The 17179-nt window shown below is 39.5% G+C and overlaps 1 protein-coding gene across 19 annotated transcripts in view; it reads right to left on the bottom strand.

Moving 5' to 3' along the window:
- PCDH15 (protocadherin related 15) overlaps positions 1 to 17179 on the bottom strand; it is a 647566-nt gene that overhangs the window by 84059 nt on the left and 546328 nt on the right. For all 19 annotated transcript variants that reach the window (XM_079976223.1, XM_079976213.1, XM_079976221.1 and 16 more), the window contains 3 exons: positions 16270 to 16382; positions 6435 to 6544; positions 6182 to 6322 (listed from right to left, as the gene is read on the bottom strand). In XM_079976223.1, coding sequence (XP_079832349.1) covers positions 6182 to 6322; positions 6435 to 6544; positions 16270 to 16382 — 364 coding nt within the window. The remainder of the gene's footprint in view (positions 1 to 6181; positions 6323 to 6434; positions 6545 to 16269; positions 16383 to 17179) is intronic.

Below are 17179 nucleotides of genomic sequence, written 5' to 3'. Positions count from 1 at the left end.
CTCTCTGTAAACATCCTATAGCTATAAACAACCTCGTAGTCTACAGCTGACACAACAGCAAAAAGAAGATAGTGATCAAAGGTAACATTTACCGAAGATGAAGTTTCCACTAGGCATCATCTGCCAACTGGCAACACCTTTATCTTTGAGGACTTATTTTTCAGCCATCTATTTGTATCCATGACCATTTTCAGAGTGACACTAGAACAGCCTGGAGGCTTCTTCCACTGAATCTCTGCCAAAGACTGCTAAAGTTGGGTGTCATATGTAACAGGAGTGATAATTCAAGAAAAGATAATAAACTGTGACAACTACTGTCAGCAGTTGTACAATAAGCAACCGTCAAGCATTATACCTGAGGGGTCATGAGAACTGAGTTGAAATATAAACAGCCACCTTATTTTTTGGGTACTGTAAGAATTAAATATGAGAAAATATGCGACAAAACCCCTCAGTTTCGACTCTCTAGAATATGGGACAACACTGTGATCTACTAGTAGGATACAGCCCCACTGGTGTGAATCAGATTGCATTACTAAGCCGTAAGGTACTAGATTCTCTGTCAGGCCTCTTCGGAATGAAAACACCTGACTGTGACTGTAATAATAATAATTCCCACATGCCATGGCTTTGTAGCACCCTGCTTGTGGTTAACGCTTAGCTGGAATGAAATATTCAACGCAGCAATAGAGAAATTAAAATAATAATTTATTTGTCAGACAAATAAATATGAGGCACAGTGGTATATGGTTACCAAGCTCTGGCCTGGCCTCCTGCCATTCTGGCCAGCACTTATATTTCCTTAATCCAGCCCCCTTGCTCCTCCTGTGGCTGGCTCTGTCCAATCAGCCTGGTTGAAATTCCTATTGGCTGTTTGCTAGAACCAATCACAAAAGATACACCCATTTCCTTCTGCCCTTTTATGGGAAACAAAAAGCTATATATTCTTCTATCTATAAATGACAAATAAGTAGTAATATATCTTACATGTGTCTCAACAAGGAACCTTAATTACCAGCTCACCTCGCCCTATTGCCCTCCAAAACAAATGGTTAATCTTAAATTTTTATCTTAAACAGATGTCAAGGATCATCATTGAAAGATCTCCTTCTCTTGAAGGTCTTTTAAACAAAGGCCTGACAACCAGTGCTCTAATGATGTTTCCTGCTTGGCAGGGGGGGCTAGGCTGGTGGCTGATGGCCCCTGTGATCTCTTCCAACTATATGAAATAAGAATCTAGCATAAGGATTTAACATTTCTTAGCTTCTAATTCCTTTGCATAATTACATTTAAGCCAATATATTTAATACATAACATAAATAACCTTTTAAAAGGAAAAGAAATCTTAAAAGGATCTCAGTTTAAGAAAGAAACAACTTTAGAAAAAGACTTCCCAAAATACTCTCTTCCTTTCTGCCAGCTAGATGCTTTTCCATTGCTCTTGACCTTTGAACTTTAGGAAAATATGGCTCAAGTTTAATGGGAGGCACATGGTTTTATTTTACTATTTACCCACTCTTAATTATGTTTTTCTCTGCTTTTTTATCTTCTGTAATATGTAGGGTCAGTGTAACCTTGGCTGTCAGCCTGTAATTCCCTTTGACTTTGAGAATTGTTTTCTGCTATAAATCAGGGGCCCCCCTTATCCAGGAGAATAAACATCTTGCCAAGGTTCTTAGGCAGCTGGTCTTCTGCCTGGCATGAACATTTGAAAATCTTTAAGCTCATTTTAAAATACAGGCCCTGATCAAGCCTTAATAAAAATGCAGGCTTATGATTAGATGCCTCAGCTTTAGTATGGTATAATGCTTACAAAAATATATCATCTTGTCACACTTTTCTCCTACTCTCTTAGATCTCTTTGTTCTTCTTTAGCTTTCCAAGCTTCTCCTTAACACATTGCTTTGGTTTCCTGAAATTCTCCCTTCCACTTCACTGCAATGCTCTTTCTTTCCCCTCAGGCTAGTGTGTCTTATATTATTTATTATGAGTAAGTGCCAGGTGCATTCTCTTAAAGTGACACTCACATGTTGTAGTATCTAGCACTGTGCTTTCAAAGCACATATCCAACTGTATCCACACTTCCAAAAGGCACCCCATTTTTTGTATGTTGCATGGATGGATATCTTCTGCAGTGTGTGTGAGAAAGATGCTTCACTCTAGCTCCATGCCACACAGCTTCTCTCTTATTAAAAAGAGAAGGAAGCAGTGCTGGGTGGTGAGGAACTTAATGGAGAGAAGATGAGTAGTGTCTTTGGCCCTGCCCACTACTCACAGTGGCCTACCACCATTGTTTTAAGGTGGACTTCTAACTTTTTCCCTTCAAAATTATTGATTTTTGCTTTCTGCCTCAAATTCTTTTCATTTGTGGGCTCAACATTTTAAGTGGGGTAAGATGTTTGTGGTCAACTTCTGTGGAAGTGATAGGTTTCAAGAGTCTTCTTCCCATCCTTCCTCAGGGGCATGTTCCAGCAGGAATTCTCAAATGCAAGGGTTACTGCAGTGACTGTAGAATCCATCCATTGCAACTGCTGGTAGAAACATGCCCTTGAAGACGGATTTCACCCCAAAACATGGCAGACCTGGAATGAACCATATTTCTAGCACCTAAGGTTTGTTCTTCTCTTTTGCCTGTCAGTGGTGCCATCTCCACCTTATGTTGGTGTTGTTTCTCTTCTTCCAATTACCAGCTCTAGATGAATTATAAGCATGTCAAGATTTGTCTTCTGATCTTGTCTGGAAAATCATTAGCATTTAGGTACATCCAATATATATATATATATATATATATATATATATATATGAATGAAAGAAGCAGCTATTTATATATGATAAGGAGAACTCTTGTGTCATAGACTTTTGACAGCTTCTGTAAGAAAGACATCAAGAATGGAACTTGGCTCATATGATGATAAACTCTGCAGATCATTCAACACACCATATATATAATTTCTAAAATAGGTGGGAAAATGCAAGAAAGTGAAATAGGGCTGGTAGACGGTTCACAAACCACACCAACTTTAAAGTATTTACATGCTTCATAGTTGTCAATAATATTGCATTCATCTTGACTCTGGTGAATGAAGAAATGAAAGTGACAAACACCCCATGGACCTAACAAGTGTTTGTTTAAGGGAGCCATACTTTATAATCAATATGTACTGATTTTTAACATTGAGCCTCTGGAAATAAATAGCCTCAAAAAGCCATGTTCACAATCTGAAATAGTACTGGAAAACAAAAGGTAGCAGAACAATGGAAACTATAAAACAAAAAAAATAGAACCATAAAATGCATATAGATGGTGCTGTTATCATTTTACTGATAAATAGGTATTGGAATTAAAATGGAAAAGGAAAAGAAAGAAAGCTGAGAGATTTTTCCCTACTAAAAGTGCAGAGCTGAGGCTGTTTTGGCAGATAGCCACTGACTGAAAGAAAACTGTTATTGTTTTACTTTCTAAAAGTGGCTGAATAAGGAAAAAATACTTCAAAATAGTGCTTTACTTAATTAAAATATGTTTTTGATAATAGAGATTTTTTATATATTAAAAAATGGCCTTCCATTTTCTAAACTCAGCTCTGTGGGTTGGAGGAATCTTAAGCTATTTAACCACTGGGGCCTTTCAGGGACACCCAAGGAAATAACACAGACTTTCTTTGTTATGGAAGAGCTAGCAGCTGTGTGCGATGAGTGATATTTTCTGTGAATGCTAATTTTAATAAGAGGTGCACTCACTCACATCAGTCTTTGGGATCATTTCTGGCATACTGCCTATGAAAATGAGAAACATTACAAGGATATGCCCTGAAGCAAAAACATAAAATGGAATCAATAACATTCAAGTTGTCTTCATCACAAAATTTATTTTAATTGCCCTGCAATTCATTATTATTTGGAAGTCTGATTAGCCAAGTGTTTTGATGTTCTCAGAAGACATGTTGCCGTGACTCCCAGTATTTTGGTTCATGGTTATTATGACTCAGAGACAAATGGGAAGGCTGGATTAATTCAAACAATTGCTTATGAGACATGCTGTGCCCCTTAGAGTTTCCCCCTACATCCCTATCCAACTAGCAGCATATCTTATGATGGAAACATCATTGCTCTGAAACGGAGCAATCTTTTTTGCCACTTTTCAGGGACCTGCGAAACTGCCATGTACTGAGGCATGTCCCCATGACACCAGTCCCCATATACCTCAGCATTATCTACTGGCAGCAACTGTCCAGAGCTTCAGCCAAAGGTCTTCTCCAGCCCTACTTAAAGATGTCAGGGATTGAACCTGGGACCTTTCGCATAGAAAACGTGTCCTCTCCTAGTGAACTGTGGCCCCTTCAGTTAATTGCATGACGTCCTTATAATGGAGCAATAGTCCACTATGTCAATAGCTATCCCATTCTGCCACAGTAAATGAATAATTCCAAGATTTGATTACAGTTCACTTCTGTAGTCTGGAAGGCAGATGTGGCATTACAAAACATTTCATATCACAACTTAGACTTGCATTTAAAAGACACCAAAAGAAGAAGAAAAACCACACAGAAAACTGTGTCTGCAGAGAGGTAAATGTTTTCAGAAAAGCAGAAATGTGCATTTTTTCCTCTGTCTAAATGGATGGCTAACCTATGACCCTTCAGATGTTGCTGGACTACAACAGCCATCATCTCTGACCAGTGGTCATGCTGATTGTGGCCGACTGAAGTTTAGAGTCCAGTAATATATTGAGGGCTACACATTCCACCCCACTGCTGTAGAAGAACAGAGTAAGCACATCCAACCAAATTAAAACGAAGATGATCTCCTTGTTCTATTACTTAAATCCATTAACTTTAATTAACTGGGATGAAGCAAGTAGATATTCATAAATTAAATGGCCATAAATTTTAATCAATTTAAGATACCAATTAATGTATTGTTCTTATTTAGCTTCATGAACATTTAATTATGCTTATTGAAAAGTTTAAAAGACTTCCATTCTTTGCTGACTGCATACCAGGAGACACTCTTTCATAAAGTATTCATGCAGAACTTATTGCTATATTATTTGACCAAATCTTCCAGTTTTAATTATGATTCACACTTTTCATTTAAATACATGTTTCTTGTACTAAGAAACTTTTAGAAAAGTTGCTAACTCAAGATTTCTTCAGGTTTCAGAAGCTGCGTGTAAATTGGTACTGGAGAATGTATGAAACACATAAGTGTTTCCTTTAAAATGAAAGCTAGGAAACAGAATATTGCGCACGTGTGTGTGTGTGCGTGCACACACACACACACACACACTTACTTTGGTCATATATACTGTGCAGGATTTTCCTCAGAGAAAACCACAATATTACATTTTTTAAAAAGTAAGCACATCCTTTTTGAGCAGCGGAGACTGGTTCATTAGTATGGATGGGACACTGCCCCACCAACTACAGCTCTCGGCCACACCCCAGCCACCTTCTTAATTACAACCAGACAAGAGGATGAAGCTGTCAGTCTCAGCTTTAGCCTTGTAGAACACAAGCAGGAAAGAGGATGGGGGCTCTGGCTCCACCTACTGTTAGTCTCCCTGCCTTCCAACCTACCAACCCCAATGGGTAGCAGTCACCACTGCTTATGTATACAACTACATAGCCTTTTATTAGCCATATGCTACTACAACTCCATGGAAGAGAGGCATTCTGTGTCACCCTGATGGTGGTAGTAGTGATGGTCTTACCAAACTGTGTTGCATCTTCAGAAAGACTGACATGTGGAGGAGGCTGGGCAGGGATGAAATGTTTGGCAGTGCAGAAGCCACCCTACATCCTACAACCAGCAAGCCATCCAGAGAGCTGTTGGCGATGCACCAGGACAGCAGTATTCAGTCATTACATTTTCAAACAACACACGGCATATCGTTAGCACACAGTAAGAGCCAAATAAGTAAGAGTCCTAGATATTCTTAGAATATCGTAGAATTAAGTTGTAGTGACTTGAGGCTCTCTTTGCACTACTATATCTGAAACTGCTAGGCAAATTTAGCACATGAAGGAATTAACTAACAATGTAAAAAAGTGGCAGATTAATTCTTAAGGTAATGTGTGCAGCATCAGTGGTGGGGGAGGTGGTGAGGGGGAGAGCAAGATGACCTTTTTGCTCAAATATCCAAATGCACAAAGAAATAATAAAAAAGGTGAAAGTAACTTGCTTTTGGATGGCACAGGTAAATTGGAGCGGACCACTTGTAGTGAGTCTGCTTGCACGCGAAGTAAATAGCTTTTCACAGTTTCATAATCCAGTGGGTTTTTGACAGAGATGACACCTGTTCTGTTATTAATAGCAAACACATCTGGAATGCAGCAAAGAAAAGAAAAATTAGTGACATTTGTTCCCTCCCCTCTCCCTTAAAAGTACATTTTATTCATGTATCGTACTAGACCACCTGGGACAGTATTACTTACCGTCTTCATTTCCTGAAACAATGGAATAGATAATCGTCTGATTCAAAGCAGCAGCAGTTACAACAACAACGTGAGTTCCTTTGGGTGCACCTTCACTCACAGGAGGGGGCCTGCAAAATTGGGCAAAACAGATTGCTCTTTCTTATTGTCACGTTCTCAGTGCTCTACTGAAATAATATATACAAGATTTTTCTCCTTGTCTGGGAGACAAGAAGAAACTGGAAGCTATGTATGACTAGGATCATGTAATTCCAGCAGTTGCCTGACATGAAATAAAGAAAAAATTAAGCATACAGAATAAAACAACAATAATGGCTTGAATCAAACATTAGAACAGTGGCATGATTGCTGCCTAAATTTGCTGCTACAAGTGAATATGTAAACATTTTAATCCCTTTCCCACATGGGTCTGCCTGATTGCTTGTGGAAGGAATTCCAATATTCTCACAGCCATATAAGACCCCCCCCCCCAGCCTTATTGCAGAAAATGTTGGTGGGCAATCTATGCCATTGATTAAATGCCGTAAGCACATCTATGATTACTCCTGTCCTCTGCACAAAAGATTTCTGCACAAAAGAGGCTGGATAAACTTGCCGAAAGAAGTAAGCTCAGGACTAAGGCTGAGCTAGAAAGAATAATGTAGTTGCTAGTTATTGTCTTTGCAAAAGGGCCATGCAATGGAGACGCACGCCCTGAGAAGCTTCTCTCTAAAATGTCTCTGCTGTCAAGCAGCTGTCACAAATAAATGTGCTTGGCAATAAAATGCTATTCCCTGCACCTTTGAACATGAAGCCATTATTCAGTTAGATCAGTTTGAAAGGAAAGGAAAATGCTGAAATCAATTTACCTTTCTCCACCATTTTGCAGGACATCATAGGCTAAGGGCTATATGAATCTTTTCAAATCAGGTCAAATATGAGCCCTGATCATTCTGTAAATGTCCATGGCAAGCATGGATGGATTATCCCATTGCTCTTGTTCGATGCATCTTAGAACCAATTTTCATTTTACTTTTTATACGCAGATCGTACATCTGATGACAATATGTATGCATATGCAGAATGTAGGGTGTGTGCATGCAAATATAAAATTAGAAACAATTATGGGAAAGATGATTTTTAAAAATAGACACACACCTAATTTTGCATGTATGTGTCTATGCAGGCTATATACAGGGAAACCCACATCTTCTGTATCTATTCATACCAAAATACAAAATATAAAGAGAGAATTGGCTCTAAGATAACTCCAGTACTCTAACTCAGCTTCAGTATGTTGGGATGAAATTTCACCGTACGCTGATATACTTGCACGGGAAGGCTAGATAGAGAGGAACCTTCCTAGACTTTCTTTCTAGACTTAACCTATTGATCTTCCCTTAGACCAATACTCTCAGAGTTGTTGGCCTCATTTCCTTCTTCAGCCTTTCCTTGGGAGAGGAGACAACTTTGTGTGTGTCTCTGGCTGAGATGAAAGAGCATGCATGGCTCTTCACATCTCCACCTTAGAACTAGGATCTTTGCTTTCAAGTATGTACTTCCTGCAATAAACACAGCCTTTTATTTTCTTAAGAGCAGAGTCTCCTTGTGATTATATCCAGGATAAAGTGTGCTCCTCCAACAGGGATACAGGGATCCATTCTGCTCCCGTAAGCATGTTAACACCAACTCAGTCATCCTTCCTCTGAATATTGGGCTTCTGCTGGTGTGTTTGCACCTTGCTAGCCTCTGCCTAATCTCCCTTTACCTCCTGGTAAGCAGGAGCCATGCAAAGCAAACAGAGGTCAAGTGAGTACCCTGCATTGTAACCTTTTTCATAGGGTATTTGCTCTGTCCCCATTGATTGACTGGGTTGCCCTTTTCTATCTTTTGTATCCTTGCTTGCCATGCACACAATTAATGTGTGAAAAGAGCTACAGCCTTTGCTAGTAGTGCACCTAAAAAAGGTACCATATTTTTCGCTCCATAAGATGCACCCGACCATAAGACGCACCTAGTTTTAGAGGAGGAGAACAAGAAAAAAAATATTCTCTCCCTCTCTGCGCAGTGCCTCTCCACGGCTTCAGGGATAGCTGTGCCAAGCCACTTCAGGGGAGTGGGAGCATTCTTCCCATTGCCCTGAAGAGGCTTTGCGCGGCTATCCCTGAAGCCAGGAGAGCAAGAGGGATTGGTGCGCACCAATCCCTCTTGCTCTCCTGGCTTCAGGGATAGCTGCACAGCCTGCATTCGCTCCATAAGACGCACACACATTTCCCCTTACTTTTTAGGAGGGGAAAAGTGTGTCTTATAGAACGAAAAATACAGTATTTAAAAAGTGAAAATTTCACATTTGAATTCCAAGTTGGAGTGACATGCTTTTCATTAAAGAACAGCAGAAATGTTTGCTACTTAATGCTTAGTAAGATATTTGGAAATGCAGAGCCACAGAATTATTTTGTGACTGATTTTCCCATAGAGAAGCATTTGGGCTGCAGTTGGGTGCAGACTGAAATCTGATAGCAGATACTATAGTGAAGTTATGGATGACAGGATAAGAATCATAAATTTAATTGTAATCCAACAGATTGAACTGGTTTTCGGTTAAACTTTTCTCATTTATCTGGCATCTGCATTGGTCTGCATGACACCAAAATTCAAGTAATGATAACAATACGTTATTGATGTAACTGGTGAGCAAGGTACGTTTGACAAACTCAAATACAGTACAAACAATTTTCTACCTTGTTATTTTAAAGACCTGCAGGCTACATTCCTTCCATGTCCACTTTTCTAAGATGAAGTCTTTAAAAATTCAAAATGGATTTTTGGGGGAGTGCGTGTAAAAACCCTTCTTTTGATCCTAACCTGTTTTTAGCACTTTCTTTTTTTAGTAACATCTCTGTAACTCCTGTTCTGACATTGCTGAATTCTATGGATTGAGAAATCAATATCAATTAGGAAGGTGCTTTTGCATTCAATATGGAGAATTTGAAGGAAGTGAATAGAGAAACACCAAAATTCATGTTCTTTGTAACCTTATAGTAATTGTGCCTTATCGATTTAACTTCCTTGAGTTAACTAATGCAATCAGGTTCAAAGAACAATACATCACTTCAATGAAAACATACTGTTAGTCCCTTAAGAAACTTCTGTCGAAACATATGGAACTGAATGGGTAAAAAGGATAAAAGCTAATATGTGGCTGTGTTTGTCCTGTGTATTTTACCTCAAGTGCTTTTCCTGTTTCTGTAAAGGTCAATTATTAAGCCAGAATCTTGCATTAATTGCACAGAGGGGCTCCATTTCTACAAAGGGACAGTGGGCCTGTGTAGGTGGCCCTGCTCCTAAGGTTGCCCAGCTCCTCAGCATCGCCAAGGGGAGGGGTTGTGAGTGGGTCTCGCTTCCTGCCAGCCAATGCGGCTGGCTAGGGGGCCTGGTTTGCTGCTCTTAAGCAAACACAGAACCGTGGTTCAGCCTGTTTGTTTCCTGCACACATGGATCTCCCTCCCTCCCTCCCTCCCTCTATTCTCATGCATTCAACACCTGACCTTGCTATGGACCTCGGTTGGTCACCTGTTGAAGGGGCCTGGTAGAATTTTTTTCCACTTGGCAGATTGGCACCAGCCACTTGGTTTTTTTGCCTACCTCGTAGCAAATCGCCACAACTTTGTAAGGTTTGGTGGTTAGGCATTGGAAAATGCATTGTGTGTTGGAGGGGAGGTTGTGGCCATCACCTACCCATCCCCTTGAAGGGTATTCCATTAAAGGAATCTGGTGGTCATGGTTCCTGTCCGAAGCCCAGGTGGTGGCTAGGGCCATGGCACGACCCTCCGGTGACTCTAGGGGAGTTTCCAGTTGATTTCCACCAACATGTTCCCCCTACAGGTTATTAACCCTTGTATGACTTCCTGCAGGGTGGGCAGGAGTCAAGTATAGTCTGTTCAGATCCAGTGTCTAGGCCCTAAGCCAATACTACTCACATTCTGTAACCAATAAAGTTGTGGCCATTTTTAGCCCATTAACCTAAAATACTGGTGTCCATGTGTCTTATTTCATCCAAAAGTGGGGGACGGGGCCTCGACTCACAAACATGTCTTGGCCTTCTTAAGAATATATTTGCTTTTTTATAAAAAAGTGGTAGTAGTAATCTGTCTCCTTCAGTCATAGTCCCATTCCAACCCCCCTAAGTATGAAGAATGTGTACATTATAACACACTGTCATGTCTCATGCCCAACATATGCCAACAGAGGCTCTTATGTGTAACAGAAGATCTTTATCCAGGCATATATAGGCTTGGCAACGGCCACAGTTCAGGAGTCACAATTCAGAAATTCAGGCATCAACCAAGATGTTCAGACCTGGAATGGAAACAACAAAGTTGTCCCAACAGTTTCCACGCCCTGCCCATCAAGCTCTTAAATAACAGACTCTGCAGGAATGTCAGGAGTGCAAATGTGTACTCCTCTGAGATGGGTGCTATTTGAAGCTGGATGTTGCATTTGGCAATGAATGCATGTGATCTGCTGGTCACAGGTATGGAGACAGGATATGTGTAACTTCAAGCATTTCCCACTTATCAGATGATTGTAAATTGGGGACCCACAAGCACAGAGGAGGAACAGACTTCTCTCCTGCGGTCTGGGGCTTTGGATATTCCTTTCCTAGTGTGGTAAAGAGCCACACTGCAGTGACTTCCATTCATGAATCTAAGAAGAAAAGTGGTCCTAATGTTCACTCTATGTTCCATTGAGCACCAGAGAATAAAATCATTCTGTTTTAGAGCTCTGTAAAGTTTAGCTGACATATTTTAATTTATAGCATTTCACCTTTGCATGCCTTTGTGCTTGTGTGTGCTGTACCACGTCAGTAAAACATCTGCAATAGGCTGAGCTGCCAACATTCACTGCTTCCAGAAGGCCAATTTAAATTGTTTCTTTTTCTTCTGTGCAATATTATTTGCAAGGTATGTTCAGTGGGATTGTGTGTCTTTTCCTATGCCCCCTCCTTACATTTGTCATATTGGTTCATGAAGTTTTGACCTTTTCGGTGATATTTACCTCAAAAAAAAGATGACAAGGGAGTTTAGGTATTATTACAATGAACCACTGACATGGCCTATTATCCTTAAAGATAAATGTCAAACTTCATTCTGATGGACTTAATGTCATCAGGTGCAATGCATCCTTGTGTAGTCCTTGCAAGGATTCAAAATGAAAGCTAGAAGTCAATATTTTTGTCAGAAATTCTTCAGAATCAAAAGAATAGGGGTTCAAACTGCACTCTTTAAATAGCTCTTTAACAATCAAGTATTACAGCATAGTTGCCAAGATGAATTAGATATGGAAAGGTTATTCTGTACGCCGAAAGACAGTGAAAAGGTGGGATGTGCTGCTAAATAAATAAATAAGAAAAGAAAGAAAGAAAAATGAAGGTGTAAGAATTCTTAAATTTTTATGATAAATTTATACTACAGTGGACGCTCGGGTTGCAAACGTGATCTGTGTGGGATGCACGTTCGCAACCCGCAGCATTCGCAACCCACATCTGTGCGTCTGCGCATGCACGTGTTGCGACCTGGCGTTTCTGAGCATGCGCAAAGGGTGATTTAGCGCTTCTGCGCATGCGCAACCGCTGAAATCTAGAAGTAACCCTTTCCGGTACTTCTGGATTGTGGCGGTCCATAACCCGAAAAAACGCAACCTGAAGTGGCTATAACCCGAGGTATGACTGTATTTGTTAAAAATGATTTTGCTGGGGGATGTTTGCCATTAAGAATTTATTCAGCAGCCCCTTCCTTTCTTTTGATAATAGTAAGAGCTGAAAAAACTTTTTAAAAACTTCTTTGTGAAGGTCAGAAGAAAGTCTTCCTTTACTGTAGCAGTTGATGCAGAATCTTGCTATGATTACATGCCTCATGTCTTCTGTATTAAACTCCCTTAGGGAGGTGTCCTGAGATTCAGTTATTTGACTTTGAAAGAAGGAGGAGAAAAGAAGTATTATTGTACAGAATCCTCTAAGGAAGAATACTTTGATTTGTTGTGCCTTTTTGAGCATTTTAAAGAGAAAGTCCTGCTAGTGAAAATGCTTTGGTTTGTGAGAGCAAAAGATGTTCTTGGGATCATTATACTCAAGTGGGGCCCACACAGAAAATGAACAGGAAAGAGATGAAATGGCTTGGAAATGGAAAGATATTGGCTTGGTTCTCACACAATGCTAAGCCATGGTTTGTTGAACTATGAGTTAACCATGAGTTGTGTCACAGATAAATCAAGCAAACCATGGTTTGTTTCTCAAAACTTTGGTTTGTTTCCCCACGGTGTCTGTGGTGGGATGGCCATACAAATGATGATTAAGTAAGGGTGCTGGGTTCAAACGTAACACAATCCACAGTTAAACAAGGATCATGGTTTCTTGGTAATAAATAAGAAAGCATAGTTAAGCTGTTGGGTTAATAGATAACATTAGTGTTTAATGCAAAACTAGCTTTTCTTGAACCACCGTGGTGCTTATCCAGAGGAAACCTTAACCAGCAAGAGAAAAATACATGAGCTCTCTTAGGATACTGACATCAAGGCTACCTTTATACATAGGCAATACAAGGGTCTAGTATTTACAAAACCATCTTCTTTAGAAAGCATGGATTGCTGTCTGGCTGCTACAGAAAAATAGTTCCCAGCCATTACTTTTCATATTTTTGGCCACCATGTAAAGTCAAGCTGACAATGTTTACTGCATTTTTTTAGCTGTGGTGTGAACACAGCTTCATAGTTTATACCACAGATGTACATGCAGGCAAGATGAATGGTGAAATAACAATTTGCTTCACATGCTGAGGAAGTCAATCTTGTCCACTCCATTGTGTGCCAAGTAGGTTGATTAACTTTAAAATATTGTTTAAATAGGCACATACACGTTTCTGTGTATAAACACTCACACTTCACATTGCAGAAGGAAATTTAGTAAGATTTCAAACTGTTTACAAAACTGCACAGACAGAACTGACAGCAGAACACACACACACACACACACACACACACACACACACACTTTAAGGATAGTAAAAGCAAAGTGCTTCTCTCCTTTTGAAAGGTTAACATCTGTCTTCACTCAAACTGTCTCCTTAACTGTTATGTACAACTAATTTCTCAGTCACAGTTTTATCTTACCCTATATGGCACATGCCTGGAAATAGAAACAGAGCAGAAAGGAGAACATTCTGGTCAGTCAAGATCATTCTTGTGAATTAGAAATCTGTGCACTGGATCATGCTTATAGAAAGAAAGGTCATGTTGCAACAACATCAATTGAATACTGTGACCTTTGGTATTTCACTTTTTCTGCAAGAAATAAAGCCCTTAACAGAAAGTTAGTGTTCCTTAACAACAGACCAATTTCCCAAAATGGAGCCTAGGGTTTACTTTGCTGTTTCAATGCATTTGAAAGATGTGACTATTTTCCTTTACTTGACATAAAATGCTTGAACACCTGTTAAATGTGCCCACAGGCAATACTTAATAGCTATTGATTGCACTCTTTAGCTAGCAATTTATTGCCTACAATTGCAGTCCATGGCTATTAACTATGACTTTCTAGTTGTGTAAGAGGACAAGATATGCATTAATTAACAAAAATCCAAGGTACCTTTGATCTTTTACTTTTTTTAAAAGGGTAATTAATCACAAGAGGATGCCATTTCTAAACACACACACACACAACCAGATATTAATTTAACCACAGTTAATTAATTTAACCACAGTTCAAGAAGGACACTGACAAACTGGAACGTGTCCAGAGGAGGGCAACCAAAATGGTCAAAGGCCTGGAAACGATGCCTTATGAAGAACGGCTAAGGGAGCTGGTCATGTTTAGCCTGGAGAAGAGGAGGTTAAGGGGTGATATGATAGCCATGTTCAAATATATAAAAGGATGTCACATAGAGGAGGGAGAAAGGTTGTTTTCTGCTGCTCCAGAGAAGCGGACACGGAGCAATGGTTCCAAACTACAAGAAAAAAGATTCCACCTAAACATTAGGAAGAACTTCCTGACAGTAAGAGCTGTTCGACAGTGGAATTTGCTGCCAAGGTGTGTGGTGGAGTCTCCTTCTTTGGAGGTCTTTAAGCAGAGGCTTGACAACCATATGTCAGGAGTGCTCTGATGGTGTTTCCTGCTTGGCAGGGGGTTGGACTCGATGGCCCTTGTGGTCTCTTCCAACTCTATGATTCTATGATTCTATGCTTTAGGTTTAATTTTACATCTGGCCTTTGCACATTTTATAATGCTAGAAAGAGTTAGAAGGACTTCTGCGTTCCTTTCCCCCAGAAAGATTCCTTTTTCTTAACTTCAAATTAATTTTGCACATGTACAGATTACAGTCACAGCGATGCTAAAAACATGCCACTGTCAAATTCTGAATGAATCCATAAGCAGCAGAGCACATCATTTAATGAACTCATCTTCTTTGTTAAAGCACCCAATTATCCAAATGCTGATGTGTCCATGCCTACCAGTTCCTGTGTAAATTGTGTAACTTATTTGCCTGTGATTCACATAGCTAGAATCACAGGCAAATAAGTGTCCAATGCCATACAAGCCATGCAGGTATATGAAAAATGGATCAATGGAAAAGCAGCTATATTCAGAACTAACAATACAGCACAATAGGGATCTTTCTTATAATTCCCTGCAACCTAGCATAACAACTCTACTCCTCACATGCTTTAGCTTCAATCAACAAATTATTTTATTTCTCTGCTTGCTCTGACACATCCTATTAACTATCCCAGAATTCTGTCCCTCTCGTTGCATAATTGTTCTGGTTTTGCTTTGTTCTAGATGTTTTGAGCATAATATACATGGCAAAGTGGTATATAAATGAAGTGGCTATGAAAATAATGCCATTACATTTTTGAATGGTTTCATGGTAAATAAGAAAACAATGCAATCACTTCAGTTTAGCAGCTCAAGTTTTGTGGTAAGAGATCTGAGGTGGACCTGGAGTCTCAACATTAGCAGACGTTGGACCTTTGATGTCATGGAATGTCTGGATAGCTCAGCTGGTTACAGCATGGTGCTGATAACACCAAGTTTGCAGGTTCGATTGCCATATGGGAGAGCTACATATTCCTGCATTGCAGGGGGTTGGACAAGATGATCCTCTAGGTCCCTCCCAACTCTACATTCCTATGATTCTATGATCCTTTCTATACATTAAGGGGAGCCATAAAAGGGTACATAATCCAATTATAAGCCCTTCATATCTGTGTAACTGCCCATCAGTGAACTGAAGAATGAATGCAACCAATTAAATAAAACCAGCCAGATGAACGAGACACAGGTAGTTGTCATTAACGTATAACATTTAACTACACAAGACTGTGTCCAGCTAAGCCATAGGCAGAGTAGATCCAGTGGGTTTAAGTTAGCTAAATTCATTTGTTTCAATGGGTCTGCTATATGACTTAAGTTGGATACAATCCACAAGTCTGACAAGGAAATCGCTGTTTATTTCTTGGTGCTAACTTTGCTTCCTGATTACATTATACTTTTCACAGCCTACATAATGACAGTTCAAATAATAGTTTCTTTCTCCTGCCCTCACATTTCCCTTTAGTAATATTGATGATATTTTAAATATTTATTCCTTACATTTACATACCACCTTTATCTTCCAATGATTTCAAGGTGATATGCATGGTTCTCCTCCCCCCATTTCATTGTCACAGCAACCCTGTGGTTAGGCTAAGAGATGGTGCCGGGCCCAAGGTCACCCAGTGAGCTCCATCCTCTCCCAGGTCATAGTCCAACACTCTAACCATTATCCCACATGTAATGGTAGAAATGGAACACATACTATACCTGTATTCATCCTGGGTAAACCTTGGAATTACTGAGGGTTGCAATACTGAAATTTCTACAGTGGTGGTGTTGAACTTCACAGGATCCCCATCATCATAGGCAATGACCACGAGCTATCAAGCACACAAACATAGTGAAGATCAATTCCAGTCTTACACACAATCATATTACATGCCATTTGGCTTCTGGTAGAAGTACACAGCTACAAGCTTTGCAGGTCTCCAGAAAACTCTTAATTCCTTCATCACGGACTAGCCAATTTATTATTATTTTTAATATTTTTATTGAGATTTTGTAATTGCAAATTCCAAATATCACATACCATTATCCAATCCTACCTTACCATTACATTTACAATCCTCTCCCTCCCCACCTGACTTCCCTTAACTTCCCCTTCTGGTTTGTTACATTGTTTGTTGTATTCTACATGTACATATACGATTGAATGTTCTTACATTATCATCCTCTATGTTTAAATTCAATAAAATTGTGAAAGTTTATTCAAATCCTGCCAGTGAGTCCATTTCCTTTTGTTGTTTCTGCATGAACTAGCCAACTTTAGGTGTGACGATGATGTGCTCAGGTGACTGCATCACTGCAAAGCACTCTGAATTTCTTTTGCTGTCAGATTTGCAGCATTTGATTTTTTTATGAACTTACGGTACTCACTTTTGTTTAAAGGCAAAAATAACATTGAAATAAAAAATGAGTAGCAAAACAAACAAACAAAACTAAACTTTTTTAAAAAAGCCTGTTTGGAACCCAAAGTGCAATTCTAACTCTTTAATCCTAAAGCTTAATCCTATAAATATTCTGAACCACAGTGAAATATTAAAGCATATTATGCAAAAAAGAAAAGAAAAAGTGGAAGGACTTTAATTAGGGGTGTGCTGCAGTCCCCTGGGAAGTT

This window comes from Podarcis cretensis (assembly GCF_951804945.1).
Source record: "Podarcis cretensis genome assembly, chromosome: 5".
NCBI classification, from domain to species: Eukaryota; Metazoa; Chordata; class Lepidosauria; order Squamata; family Lacertidae; genus Podarcis; species Podarcis cretensis.
Note: the sequence above shows the minus strand (reverse complement) of the source record. Positions and strands in the feature narration are given on the sequence as shown.